Source organism: Zonotrichia leucophrys, chromosome Z (genome assembly GCF_028769735.1).
Source record: "Zonotrichia leucophrys gambelii isolate GWCS_2022_RI chromosome Z, RI_Zleu_2.0, whole genome shotgun sequence".
Classification (NCBI taxonomy): domain Eukaryota; kingdom Metazoa; phylum Chordata; class Aves; order Passeriformes; family Passerellidae; genus Zonotrichia; species Zonotrichia leucophrys.
Window position 1 is genome coordinate 29,012,563 of NC_088200.1, and position 14,953 is coordinate 29,027,515.

The following is a 14,953-nucleotide window of genomic DNA, read 5'->3' on the forward strand; positions in this document are numbered from 1 at the left end:
CAAGTACAAATATACACATACAGTTGCACACATGAACGATACAAGTTTACTTTGTAAACATTGGCTGTAAAATTCCACGATGCAGCATCGTGTTTCACCACCTGGGACGATCCCTCTGCTTTCACACTGGCCAACTCCAGCCACTGTCCTGTCAGCTACGCTTGTCTGCTCAGCTGACTAAAAACCTCTGGATAAAACTGGGCAGATCTTCGCTTAATTTCTACTTCCATTAGCGAGCTACTGATGGCAAGCTGCCGGAGTCCGTACGGCGGCGCGGCGCACGAAGCCTGCGGCGCAGGACCCTCACTGGGGCACGGTGTCTCCGCCGTGCTCTCCCGTCGCTTCTCCGGCAGCCGGGGGGAAGCGCGAATTCCCCTTTTCCCAGAGAAAACGGGGAGCGTGCGAGAGCTGGGGGGCGCCGCAGCGGCCGCGCTCCGCCTGCCCGGACCCAGCTGCCGGCGCCGCGGGCTCAGCGCGGCACCCATCGGAAGCGGAGCCCGCCGGCGGCCGTGCGCAGAGTGAAGGCGTTTCCCTGCGGGAAGGCCAGGGTGCGGATGGCGCCCGCCTCGCCGAGCGCGGCCCGCAGGCTGCCGCCCCCCTCCAGCTGCCCCGCGGCGGGGCGCGGCGCGGCGTGGCCGGTGCGCAGCCCGCGGAAGGCGCCGTGTAGGCGCGGGTCCGGCCGCGGGCGCTTGGCTGCGGGGCTGCCCCCCGGGCTGTGTCCCGGGCTGCCCCCGGGGCTGCCCCCCGCGCTGTCCCCAGCGCCGCCCCCCAGGCTTCGCAGGGCGGCGCGACACTTCTCGGACACGGCCCGCAGCATGGCATCCACGCCCTCCGCATCCTCCGGGCCCGTCCCGGCCGGGGCAGCGGCGGCGGCGGGCGGAGGAGGCAAAGGATGAAGAGGAGGAAGGACTGTCCCGTCGGCGCCTTGCGGGAGCATCAGCGTCTGCCGGCGAGAGGGAGCGCGAGTTCCGCGATCTGCACCGCACAGCCCCGTCCTGTTTCGCACCACGCTGTGCTCCCCTGCTCCATCCACACCGCCCGGCCCCGAACCGTAGCACGCTGACCCCTGCTCCACCCGCACTGCTTCACCTCGCACTGTACCAATCCACGCCGCCCTGCCCCACGCTGTCCACCCCACATCGGCCTGCACCACACAACTCCCACAGCCCCACACTGCACCATCCCATTCCACACCTCCCCCCATCCAGGCCCTGTCCCACCCCGTGCTGCCTCACCCTGCACCCTATTCCCCCCTGCACCCGACATCACACTGTCCCCCAGGGACAACCTGGGCCGCAGGGCAGCCAGGCTGGAATGGTGAGCAGCACTCACGTCAAGGACAGCAGCCAGCTGCCTGGCCTGACTTGCCAGCTCCTTCAGCTGCACGTTGCTCTCCCGCACCGACACCAGCTCTTCCTGCCTCTGTGTGAGGGTCTCCTGCAGCTACGAAGGACAAATGGGGAAAGGGGTGGTCGAGACAGCCACACTGTCCAGGAGCCAGGGGATGCTGCATGCCAGGGCCCTCCAATCACCTCAACAGGATGTGACAGAACACAGCACAGCCTAGGGAGGGCTTTGGGGTCCCTACCTGGCTGTTTGCCTCCAGGGCATCTCCCAGGGCTTTCTGCTGCTGGTCTGCCAGGTCTCTCCAGCATGGCTCAGGGGAAGACAGGTTCTGTGGGGGAACCTGCACCAGCACACTGCTCTGCAGCTGTGGGGTGCAGGGGCCAAAAGCCACCTCCTCACCAAGTGAGAAATCATAGTCAGTACAGTCCAGTGGTGGTGGCACTAAGGTGGATACATCTGGAAGGAATAGCCACAAGTGTTAAGTGGAGGTATTCACGTCTGCTCCCCCCAAACCCAGCACACCATTCTGGTTCTAAACATCCCTCTGGAGGTTCCCTCTGGACATGTCCCTCTGAAATGCTTTTACTCTACTGTGACAGCTGTGCATCCTGAATCTGTCTCCTGTGGGAGAAAGCTCAGTGACAGCTCAGGTCTCTAAGGGGGTGAGCGAGAATGCGCTTCTCACGGACTGTCCCATGGTGGGACAAACATGCAGTGAGTAGGCATCCAAAATTCCAAAAGCAAAGCAAAAAAAAAAGAGGAGACCAAATGTAGCATGACTGCAGATGTGCACACGCAGGTACATTTGGCTCAGGTAAGGAAAAATATCTACTTACCAGGTATAAAATCACCAAGAGTATCCCTGAATTCCTGGAAAACAAACTCTGGCCCATCCTGGAAGCAGGGACCCTGGCAGGGGTGAAAGAAATGATCCAGTGAGCGGGGCCCAGGGCTCAGACCTGCCCACACCACTGCCCATACTGTTTCAACAGGGTCTGCTGCCTGTGCTCAGCACCTTATCACAGTTCCAGCATCCCCAGGCGCCATCCCCTTGCCACTTGCAACCCTTCTGACACACAGCACAAGATGCTGTCCTCTGCTGTGCCCATTTCACAGGTGGGAAACCTGAGGCTAGGGAAGCTGCCAGCACCCATCTGCTTGAGAGAGCTACCCCTTCAGGTGCCAAGCACAGCCTAGGCTGTTCTGAACAGTAGGTTTACCTGCTGCAGGGTCACAGGGCCAGCTGGGGTGGTGGGAAAAGTGGGGGCAGAGGCTGCCAAATCCTGCCAGTTGATGGTGCTGAGCACTGGGGACAGGCAGAGACAAAGGTGAGTAGCAAGGGCAGGGGTAGACATAGCAAATGGGGCACGCCAAAATGAGAAGTACGGCTGGGGAACATCTTCGATGTGCGTGGCCAGGTAGTGCAAGGCTGGGAAACGGGGTGCAAAGGCACCAGGGAGGATACAGCGGGGTTCACGGAGAGGGGTCATGGCCGGCGGAACACAGAGGAGGGTAAGGTGGGGGTATCACGGCTGGGGAGCACGGTGGGCAACACCAGAGGGGCGCAGAAGGAGGAACGGGGAAGGGTACGCGCCTGGGGGTTAACGCTGTCGGCCGCAGGCTGACTCACCCAGGGCGGGCGCGGCGGGGGCCGGCGAGGCGCCGCTGCGGCGAGCACGGGGCGGGGGAGCCCGGGGGCTCGGGGCGGCCGGGGGCGTCCACGCCGTGTCCCCGCCGGGCCGGGCCGGCTTCTTGGCCGGGCGGGCGGGCGGGCCCTGGACTGTGTTGGGGCAGATACTGCCGAAGGCGCGGCGGCGGGCGCCTTGCTCCATGCTGGCGCCGCGGCCCCGGCGCCGGCCTCGGCTCCAGCTCCGGTGCCGGCGGGCGCCCTCCGCCCCGCGTCCCGCTCGGCGCCGCCCCGCGAGCAGGCACAGCGGCCATGGCGGGGCTGCCCGCCCGCCCTCGCTCCGCCGGGGCGCCGAAACCTCCCGCCGCCGCCCAGCCGCTCCCGCGCCCGCGGAACCTTCCCCGCGCCTGCGGAGCCTGGGCGGGCCGAGGGGCTGCCCCGGCGCAAAGGCGAGCACAGCGCTGCCCGCCCCGCCAGCGCGGCCGCCCGGCCCCCAGCAGCTCGGTGCCGCGCTCAGCCCCGCGGCTCTCTGCCGGGCAGCGCGGGCGGCAGCCTGGGGGCTGGGCTGGTGTTTATAATGGTGTTTGTTAAACCTCTCTAAGGAACAGGGTCCGTCTGCGTTGAAAGCCGCGGGGGACGGCGGGGGGGCGGGTGTGTTATGTAGGAGAAAAAAGCCCGTCAATGGCATCTTGAATGTAGCGATCCGCGCACCGGGAGAGGGTGCCCTCGCACCGGCAGAGGGTCGCACCCGCTGCTACGGCATGTCCAGCTGAAATCACCGACGGGGCTGACGGAGGTTGAGCTGCCCTTTATTCCCCCGTGGTGGTCCTGTAGGTATTTTTTATAACAGCAGCGTGGACAAGGTTGCCTCGTTCTGCCTCCAGACCTGAGGGCAGGCAGGACTTGGAGCGCCGCCCGGCGTCCGGGTCCCCCCTGCGCTGAAAGGTGAGCACTCCCGAGGGCAGCTCCAGGTCTTTTAACACTGCTTTTGTACACAGATACACATGAAGAAAATGAAATATTTTACATCACTATGATTGTTTTCTGTCTTTGATTGTGCCAGCCTGCTCAGGAGCAGCGTTATAGACCTGCTGGAAAACTAAACAAACAAACAAACAAACAAACAAACCCAGCTGTTATTATTGCACACTCTGTTTTCCTACACTTATGTCAGTTGTGTCTATTTTTTTTTTTTCCTGAGCCATGACCAAGCCAGCGGTGGCAGTCTGAAACGGGTGAAATAAGACCCCATAGACTGGCTATAGAGCAGGTATTTTTTTATCGCAGCACTGGAGGTGAGGGGGATTTCTTCACCTAACCCACCCACATTTGTCAAGTGCTGTGGTTTATTTATACACTAAGTATTGCTTAATATTGCTATGTGGTTATAACAACATATATGCACCAAAACTTATTTACATAATGTTATCTCATGGATATAAATAGTTCTGTACTGTGGTTGTGCTTCCCCAATTTAGGTGGTCTTGGAGGTCTTCAATGAAGGCTTAAGGTGTTCCTCACAACTGAACTTTTCAACTTTGTCTTCAGAGCATGCACAGTTATGGTGTTCCTCGGTCTTTCTGGATCTAACTAGTCAAAATTCTTAATTTTGTGGCTAATTTGCTTTACATTTGCTAATTACTAATTAGTACATCCTGCTGCTTCCCAATATAGCTATACCTGTCTATTTTTCAAACTATTCACCTGGCGAGTTTCTGTTTATTTAAGCATTAAGCAACTAGTTAACTATATACTGGCTCCTACATTGTCTAGAAAGTTATGATTCGGGTTATATTGGTATCTTATAACTCAAGATGTACAAGCATCTTGTAACTTTGACTCAAGCTACATAGGCATCACAGGGAATGACACTGTTGGGCGTGTTTATTTTGTGAGGGATTGTGTTAACTGACAGGGTGAATTCGTTATGTGCCAATGTGTTTCCTCTCCCAGATGCGTCTGCCTGCTGCCAGCTAATAAAGGTATAGATGTAACAAACAGAAAAGAGTTTATTCAATATTCAGTTGGTCCTTATGTTATCTTTATGGACCACCCTCCATTTAAATAACACAGTACGTTGAGATTCAGTACAATATTTACATGCTTGACTTAAAAGAATACAGCAAAGGGACTGTGCAGATAACATGACACATACAACCGTCTGCAAAACGCCATCTAATTTTTAAGCTCCAATGACACTAAGGCTTAGTGGATTACACTGCACCGACTTTGTGGAGCACAAACGGCGAGCCAGAGCCGTCTCCACCACCACCCGCCGTCAGCGGTCATCTCCAAGCCAGGGGCACTTCTGGGCCACCTCCGAGGGCAGGAGGAGAGACAGGGACCGTCCGTTCAGAGACACCAGGAGCTGAAGCTGGTCCATGCAGTCCCGCAGGAGCCCTTCTGGGTAGCCGCTGATTCGCAGGTCCAGGGGGCTGCGGTGGCGCAGGAGCCGGTCCGCAAGCCCCAGGCTGCTGGCGGCCAGCAGAGAGGGCGCGTACTTGGTGAAGGCATAGTCAGCCAGGCTGAGCTCCGCCACGCCCGCCGCCAGGCTCCGGGCATCGGCCGCCTCCGCCGCGTCGGCCCCCCGCGCCTCCAGCCGCACCCGGCTGAAGTGCTCCAGGAAGAAGCTGACGGTGGGCGCCGCCAGGTCGAAGTCCAGGCGATGCAGGACGATGCACTCCAGGTTGCGGAGCTGCTGGCGGGTGAAGGCGTCGCAGCAGAGGGCGAGGAGCTCTTTCACGCTAGGAGGGTGCACCTCCACCTGCGGGCGGGGACAGGAGTGAGGACGCTGCCGCCGGGAGCTGGCGCGGAGCCCGGCCTGACCAAGGCGCCCTCAGGCCGGCCTCCGCGGGCCGCCACCCCCGGTGCGGGGCAGCCGGGATCGCCCCTACCTGTTTGCAGGCGATGAGCAGCGCTGTTACCCCCAGGAGCTGGAAGCAGTCGGCGGCCACCGGGGTAGTGGCGAGAAAGCGGTCGAGGATGTTGACGGCCAGGCAGAGAGCCTCCAAGGAGAGCCCGAAATGCCGGTGCACGGGGATGAGCCAGCTGACCAGCTTGCAGCGCGCCTCTGCAGTCACCTACGGCACCGGCAGCGGGGATCAGGCGGGGCCGACCCCGGGCTCCCCCGCCCATTCCCCGCCGCCGGCCCCGCTGCCCCCACCTGCGGCTGCCGGGCGAGCGGCTCCCGCGGCTGGAAGCGGCTCTCCAGCCCCTTGCGGGAGCGGTACCAGCTCTCTCCGTAGTCGCGGAAAGCCTGCAGCTCCTGCGCGTTCTCCCCCGCCGCTGCCGCCGCTCCCGTCCCAGGGCGCCGCCGCCGCACCGGGCGCCGCGGGCAGCCCGCAGGGGAGCCGCCGGGCCCCCGGCGCTCCGGAGTGCCGCCGCACCGCCCGCTCGCCGCCGTCACCATGGGGTGGGCGGCCGCGCCGGGTCCGCTCCGGTCGCGACACTGGCTATTTGAGTGGAGCGGGGGCCGCCAAAGGTGTCACAGCCCGCCTCCCCGGCACCCCGCCCCGCCCGTCCCGTCGTCTGGGCACTTAGGGGATCACCGTCTCCAAAACAAAATCCGAGCCACTGAAATGTCTGTCTCTTCTCTGCCGCTTGCCCTCGGGCAAAAAGGCTGTGGAGTCGCCATGTGCCCTCCCGACCACAGCCTCCTCGCTCTCCCGCGGCACAGACAGCAAACCAGACAGCTTTGCCGTAAACCCACAAATGCGGCCAGCTGAAGCTGCCGCCTCGATTTTGCCATTACCAACTCAGGCGTCTCTCCAGCTTCTAGCAGTCCAGCTCAGAACCTCGTGAGCTTTAACAACTACCCATCACTGCCTGTACATAACACTGCCAGTACAGGTCACCAGAAACAGCACAGGAGGACAGCAGGGGAGAAAGCCAAGAATGCTGGAGCTCGTGATGCAATCTGGGTCTCAGTTATGCTTTCATCCATGGACTATTTATGTGACGAGGCACTATTTTAAACAGCTGAATGCAGGGAAATTAAAACAGTTCTGCACTCCACCCATTTATAGTGTGCTATAGATGTGGAAAGACCAGGAGAAAGAAAACCTCTTCTGGGTTAAGCACTGGGAAAGATGGCAGTAGGAAACAAGAGCTTCAAGAAGCCAACGACACAGAAGAAAAACGGGAGGAGGTGGGAAGTCTACAGCATGAATAGCAGGAGGAGGAACTCCTCTCCAAAGTGAGGACAGAGACCAGGAGAACATGCTGCCTCTAAAAAACAGAAAGAACACATTGCAGACCACAGCTGAGATTATGGTGACAAAGATCCAGAGATACTGAATGGTCTTGTGTCTGACAAATGCTTTGAGAAAAGTAACACAGAAGTGTTAACAGAAGTCTTTATTAAATAAATAGAGCAAAAGAGAAAGTTCATCCACCAAAAAGAATACAGGCACAAAAGTTGCTCATGTATACTGCAGAAGCAGAAAGCCAGTGTAGCATCTATTTTTTTTGTTTCCTGGGTTTTTCTTTTTTAGTTTTTTCTTTTAAAAGTTAACTGTGCTTAACTGTACAAAACAGTGTGACCTCCCTCATTTATTTTACAGAAAACCGTTGCTCACACAGAAGATCATCCAATTTCCCAGTTATTACAATATATCCCCTTAATTTATTTCAGTCCTTTATTTAGAAGATTACAAAGCACAGCATGCTAGAGAAACACAAATAATAACTCTGAATTTCAACATTACCACCTATAAATGGAAAAAACCTCTAATTTATCACAGTTGGATAAGGGAGAAGAACTCAAATACAATTCACACCTTCCCTAGGATTTAACATTTAAGATCAACAACTCATTTGCAAAATTCAAACCCAAAAGAAAGAGCAGCTTGCTAACAACTGAATTACTGAGATATTTTCCTATTTCCTGTTTCCAAAGGATACAAATAAAACATCTCAACCAAAACATCAAAAAAGCCATCTCAACCAAAATAAAACATAGGAAATTTGTTTAGAGTACAGATTTAGTTTATATCTTCAATGAATAAAATTTGCAGGTTTTGATTTCAGTGTGGGAATACTGAAGACAAAGTTGAGATCTTAAGATCTAAGATCAAAACTTCCTATTCAAATGCTTCCTCACCTAAATGGTGTTGTAAAAAAAAACCCCAAAAGTTACTTCCTGTCTCCTATGAAATCAGGACTGCCACTACATTATCATAATGCATAACAGAATAACAGATATGATCCCTGTTCCTTCACAGCTGTTAGCAAAAAGCTTTCCTCTTCCAGAATTGGTGCAAGCTAATGTGCACAAGCTGGACAGCAATACCAGTTCTGCTGTCATAATCTAAATGGATAGGCTCCATGTATTTTGCATTTTGATTCAATTCAATTTTGCATTCAATTTCCTGAATGCCCTTCCTATACATGATTAACTTCTGCTGTATAAAATCCTTATTTTTCAGATTAAACAAAAGTTGTCATCTACACTGTGCTTCTGTCTGTGAAGACAGTTCCCATTTGACTGCAACTGTTTAATGGCAGATCCTCCCCACCAATATATCCCTTATTCTTGAAAGCTAAGTTGGCAATTTAAAACTGTGCTTCATAATTAGAAATAGTGTGGATAGGTGCAAGGTGAGACCATCTGATTCATTAAGCTATTCAGTTAAGAATTATTCAGTATTAAAGAAACAAGAAACAAAGGATCACACAGACATCCAGTCATTGTGAGCAAGCAGGGTAGGAGAAAACTGCCACTTGAAGTTTCCACTAGGAACTTCTCTGGTATTTCCTTGAAGAGGGTCAATGTGAATTTTGATCAATAAATGGAGAAAAACCACATGATCATCTCTTGAAGGGGGCCTGGAGAACTATGCAAAACTTAACACACAAAAATATAACAAAAGTTGCAGGAGTTGCAAGGATCAGGGTAAACAGGGAGGAATAACTGTGTGAAGAGGCACATCCCCCTCCTTGGGAGGAGCTGCTGGTCAGTACACATCTCACTGAGCACTCATTCACAGCAGTCCATACTATCATCTTATAGATGCTTATAGAGCATCTTCTCAACACAAATCATACAGAAAAATTAAGAGTTCTCTAAGATGTCTTGGTTTAATACTGTAAATTTAGTTAAAAAAAAAAATTCATCACTTAGGTAACCCATATGAGAAACATCTGTCTTTTGTTTGCGTAAATGGAATTCTACTCAACTGAGATTCAGGATCGAATCTTCAATCACCAGTACAGACTGTACTGATGGTATGATTAGCACTTTAAGTTAAAAAAGAGAAATGGTTGTGAACAGTTCATAGTTCGATAAAACTGCTTGCAGCTATCATTCATACAGTCAAGACAAATGGCACCAAATGTAGTGTAAAGGCTAAACATATTCAATATTCATCGTAAAATTGATAAAAAGAAAGGCTGATCCGATGCAAAATCATGCAGTCTATCCCCATCGTGGCTGAGATCAACCACACTAAGAATTTAAATACTTCCAATTAGTGTTGGAATGCGTATTTCCCCTGCAATTACTGAAGCTCTGATTTGTTACTGATTTCTGATTTCAGTTACTGTTTTCTGTTTTTATCAGCTCCTTGATGATGTATAAGACCTTGTCATCTAGAAAAGAAAAAAAAAACACAGTGTGAAAAAGTGCAACTTGATTCTGAAAATGCCAAAAATTGTAAGAGAAGTCCAGCTCTCAGCAACTTAAAATTCTAATGTTTTAGGCTATGCCAGTATCTAAAGCAAAACAAGTGATTACCATTTGGCAAGCAAAAGGACAAACAGTACGTACACAGTACATCACCATAAAATGATCTGATAAATTGCTGATGACCATTTCAGTATTCCGCAAGAGATTGGGAAAGTCGTGGGTTAACTCCAGATACATCAGCATACAGAACTCCCTTTCTTCCCCACCTACAATATGCTCCTGAACATCCAGTGTCCAAATGCTCTGCTATCCCTTACTTTTGGGAATCAACATGCCATTGCTTAATATTGATTTTGAGATAACTTGCACAACACTTATAAATCATCTCTGCCTAGGATTCTTCACACATAATCTCAATTTTATTTTGAGATGCTTACCTCACCATTACTACCACTACCTTGAATGCTGTTACCAGGGATATCTTTAAAATGGCAGTTGTGCAGATCTTTGTACATCTGAGGTGAGCCACACAATACATGCGGGGTTAGTAATGACTTTCTGGAAGCCTCTTAATGGAACCTTCATGTCACACATGCTACTGTGTGAGGACACAGCGTACTAACTATTTCTCAGTTTTGCTACAAGGTCCATTTAACAAAGAGTACTGCCAGCAATAAGTTACCTTCAAGTGACATTTTGGGATTTTCAAGCTTCTTTTTCAAAACAGACTCAATGAGAACTCTCAGCTGTTTGAAAATTACTGCTATCTTAACAGGAGCCTATAAAGAAAAGACAAACATTTCATCATCAGACATTTCACACTAAAATATAGATCAAAATTTTACCCTACATATAAACAAGAGTTTATAACAAGATTCTTGCAAACATGATGCACATATGTGATTTTTAATGGTAATGATAATCATGATATATAGTGTACTCTATAAATGACTGCCCTTACATTATGCCATAGCTTTAGGCACCAGTTGTTCATAGTATGAAAGCCTGAAGAACAGCAGCTGAAAAGGGTAACTTAGAATGTGTTCCCACACAACCAGCATAAGAGGAAATTATTACTTCACCAATAAGCTGCCCAATTATTTGCCTTTTTACTCCCCAGGGTAACAAAGTTCAAATTACACCTATATCTGAAATAAAACAGCTATGCATTTGCCTCTTGGGAGGTCTGCCAAGGCAATCACAAGCCTTTTCTATATCTCACTATAAATTTGGATACCTAAACATGAACCTGCTCCCAAAAATATTTAATTTTATCCTTTCCTCCCTATTTCAATCTTTATTTCATTTATATTCTGCCTTTGGTACAACAAGTAGTTGCTACATCAGAAGTGCAAAATGCAAGGTATTTTGCTTAGCATCTCAGTAGAAAAGTAGAAATCCTGAAACACTGTAAGATGTGATTAGCCAAGCAACTGCACAACTATAGCCACCCAGGGACCAGAAAAAGAATCTCTAACAAATCCACAAGGGACCTGCCTGCTAAAATTCCTTGCTCATGTAAATCAGTGAATTAAATTACATGATTGCTTACTTGGATCAACAGACTGCAAAAAATTGTTTTTATTACAGTTGTCTTTGAGAGTAGCACAAGGACCACAGCACAGAAGGAGCACAGAAAATTGTAACCATGTAGCTGCCTGGATAGCATAACTTGCCATTTATCAAAATTTACAGAGGATCTTTTTATGACAATTTTGTCTGCAAAAATAAGCTAGGAAAGTGCTCTTAGTTTTCCAGTTTCCAAGTAAAACTTATACATGCAAAAAGGAAAAAATCAAACCAATAAAGCGGAACACCCCAAACCCAAGTAAGCAGCTATTTTACAATTTGGATTTTTTTTTCAAACAATTCTGTCTGCACTATAGAACAGTTTATACAGTAGCGTGCTAAAGATAAATACGTAGTTACAAGATTTAAAAATTATAAGAAAGGGTTATATAAAAACAGTACACTCCTCTGCTTTTAGTACAAGCTTTATAAAAAAAGGTTTAGTCTGCACCTATTTTTAATACCTTTTCTGAAAAAACACTTTCTTCTCGAAGAGAGAGGGAACTGATTTGTTGCACACCACGTATGACAAGTCTATTCTTTTGAGTGTGATTTATTAAGATTTCATTAAGCGTATATAAAATTTCCCATAATTATCTTAAATACTCTCCCCTTTCTTCCCTCTTGTCTCCATCTCCATTGTCACCATATGTACAGTGATCTGAATCAAACTAATGTATTAACTGTGTAGTATAAAAGCTCATGGAATCACAAAAGGTGATTAGTTATAACTCCAGTGCACCTGAAAATGGATCCAACCATCAACTGTCAGGAGACGTTCGCGATGCTGGACTTCTATATCCCCACCAAAAAGCAAAATGGGAAAGGGGGATATTAAAGTAGTTTCTCTCAAATACACCTTGGCATACCTCACCTGCATATAAACAAACACAAACAATTAAAAACATCAACAAAAAATCCAAATCACATAACATTCTACAACACTAAATTTGATTGCTACTTCTACAAGCAAGAAATACACTTTTTTCCTTTTTCAAGATGCAACCAAAACAAGTTATTGCAATCGATAGCTATCTGTCTGCCTTACACCACATTAAAAAACTCATTCTAAATAAGTGACAGGTTTATATGCCAGAAGCTAGCTAAAGCCACAGTAATCTTCTTAAAGCTCAAATAGAGACATAACATTAACCATAACATTAACCTAACAGCAACACTGGAAGTAGTCACTCTACTGAAGCAAAAGGCAGGCAAAGCTCTTTCATTATACGTTCTTCTTGGGAACTGTTTTATCACTTTATCTATATCAACATATGCACATGCATAAACGTGGTACACACAGACACACACACTGCATGAAGTATGGGGTTCAGCATATGCTGATTCTGGCTTTGGAACATCCCAAATAAAGACAGAGTGGGGTGAAATGAGTTGTAGTGAGAAGAATGGACATAAGAAGAGTGCATCTTCATAGAAAAGTGCAGGCTTAGTTTTCCCCAATCTTCATGGAATAATTTACCAACCTTAACTGCTGTCTTGTCATCCCACTATGATGTTCTTGGGCATCAGGAAATATTTTCAATTCTCAAAAAATACTATCACTTTATATGCATTAAAAAGTCTAATACTTTCTGCTTCTCCACAGTAAATCTGACCATTAAACAACTGTCAAACTTTTGTTGTACCGGAAGTATAACTAAATACAATACAAACACTTCAGTTTAGCAAATAGCTGACAAGATTTTCAATTGAAGAGGAAAGAAGTTAAAAAAAATGCAACTCACTTAGGGAGTTTAGCTGTCCATTACAGAATTGGCTCTTTTATTTTATTACTGGTGTATGTCAGTACTAAGTTTCAAAACCTCAGAACAGTAACAAAGCAGACTTTGAAAAGTTACTATTATATATTACTGTGTAAAGTGCTAATAAAATCAGTAAGACTGTATTTAAAAAAATCAATAATACTATTAAGTTAAATAATACACAGAAAATGCCTTCCATTTATAGCTACCAGCTTCACCATGAACAAATTTGTCCATGACCTTCAGCTTCACCTTCTTTTTCTTCGAGCACTCAGTTGATCCACTTTTATGGACTTTAGGATCATTAGATAATAAGACTCTTTAACATAAAACAATTAGGTATTAAATAACATACACTAGTTTGAGTATACTAGAGGCACAACTCCACCTTTACACAAACTACGAGCTACATTCACTATCTTCAACTTACCTTCTCCTGGTAAAGCAGCCATCCATAAGTCTGCAAGTCTCGATTTACAGAAGAGGGATGAACTTGAGCTTTACCCTGAGCAGTTTCTACCGTGCAAGCCAGCTTCTCTGTAATATCCACAGACTTTGCATACAGTATTTTTCCTATGTTGTCATACAGCCCTGCAGTCAACACAGCTTTAAGAAGAGCTATTTCACTGAGAGACAGGGACTGTGTGGCTCCATTTCCATCCCCTCCACATTGTGTAGAAGGTGCTGTAAACCCTGCTGCTCTGACCACCCTTATGAGTTCTTGCTTCACATCCTGAAATTAGGATAGTATTAGTCAAGTTTTGAATTAAAAAAGTTACATACTCCACCTCAACAGCAGGAAATGACACTTCATCTGAATGATTCATGCTCTCCAGGGGAAATGCCTTACTAGAATAATCACTTGTATTTTCTGCAGCCACACTGGAATCCTAGCTATTTCTATGATAAAATCTCTACCTGCAGTTAAAATGAAAAGATACATTTGCATCAACGATCCAGTTCTGCTTAGAAGTACTCAGTAAACCAAACTTAATAGGAAAGATCAATAAAAACAATTTCTTGCCAAAAATAAGAGGCCATTCATGTGCGTTTGTGGCTCATCTTACTGTTGTTATTTGATATCAAGAATAATATAAATATTTTAATTCATGAAGTTTTGATTCTCTGATGAAAGTAAGTCCTAGCTTCTCCAATGGCAGTGACTACAAAGCTGTTTACCAAAGTGTGCATATCCAAAACTCAAATACAGACGCAGCTACCTTGATTTAGTGTGCATTTCATCAGTACCTAAATTCCATTCGCTTTTATGTTGTCCAAATAGTAACTGCCATATATCATGTCTTTAAAAGGGAATGACATTTTCAGAGGGAAATTTTAACAAATATTATGCTCTGTACTCATAAAGTTAAGTTTTACCTCCAGAGTTAACAGTGAAGTCCTATTAAGGAAATTCCTTCTGCAATAAGTAATTTCAGCACGATATCCCCCTTCTTGTCGGGCCCTTTTCCACCTAAGGAAAAAATAGTGAATGTCTTATTATAGCAAGAAACCCATCAAGACTGCAACAGAAGAGGCACTAAGTTAAAAAAGAAAAATATGCTTCAAAATGAATTCTGCTAGTCTAAGGACACTCTAAAGAACACAACTGTAATGTAGATTTGACAGATACAAGGTGATTTACTCTCAACCCCCACACATTTCTGTCTCTCTGGACAGTCAAAACAAAATTCAGACTTAGTGGTAATACCCTAAAGAGGAAAAAACCTGTAAGTTATTTTATACATTTGTATATAATTTTATACATTTGTGCTTTATCAAATAGAAAATATTCTGGTCAAAATACCACAAACAGCAAACAAAACACTAGGATAAACTGACACAGTAAACTTCTGTATGTAAGCAGGCACAGTTAAAAGGTATTGAAAACAAAACACTAAGCAAACTGTCCCTTTGGGTTACAGTACTTGGCAATCTACTGTTACTCTGAACAGAAAAAACTTGAAATGAAAGCATTTCAAAAATATTAAGGATTCTTTATGTAACTGTATTATCTGTTATCTG

General features: G+C 47.5%; 3 protein-coding genes across 4 annotated transcripts in view; all 3 read right to left on the reverse strand.

Moving 5' to 3' along the window:
• Positions 1-469: 469 nt before the first annotated feature.
• On the reverse strand, positions 470-2,837 carry MCIDAS (multiciliate differentiation and DNA synthesis associated cell cycle protein). The gene is made up of 5 exons (XM_064736775.1): positions 2,568-2,837; positions 2,184-2,256; positions 1,589-1,803; positions 1,333-1,443; positions 470-943 (listed from the first exon to the last, which is right to left on the reverse strand). The coding sequence occupies exons 1-5, from the start codon at positions 2,835-2,837 to the stop codon at positions 470-472; spliced, it is 1,143 nt and encodes a 380-aa protein (XP_064592845.1).
• A 1,902-nt stretch (positions 2,838-4,739) lies between these two features.
• On the reverse strand, positions 4,740-8,364 carry CCNO (cyclin O). The gene is given in 5 exon segments (XM_064736776.1): positions 4,740-5,738; positions 5,869-6,054; positions 6,138-6,449; positions 6,451-6,509; positions 8,265-8,364. Coding segments are annotated over 5 exon segments (1,143 nt in total). The 3' UTR covers positions 4,740-5,252.
• DHX29 (DExH-box helicase 29) overlaps positions 7,335-14,953 on the reverse strand; it is a 28,835-nt gene continuing 21,216 nt past the window's right edge. For both annotated transcript variants that reach the window (XM_064735864.1, XM_064735865.1), the window contains 5 exons: positions 14,309-14,402; positions 13,362-13,664; positions 11,911-12,042; positions 10,282-10,378; positions 7,335-9,562 (listed from right to left, as the gene is read on the reverse strand). In XM_064735864.1, coding sequence (XP_064591934.1) covers positions 9,507-9,562; positions 10,282-10,378; positions 11,911-12,042; positions 13,362-13,664; positions 14,309-14,402 — 682 coding nt within the window. In that variant the 3' untranslated portion in view covers positions 7,335-9,506. The remainder of the gene's footprint in view (positions 9,563-10,281; positions 10,379-11,910; positions 12,043-13,361; positions 13,665-14,308; positions 14,403-14,953) is intronic.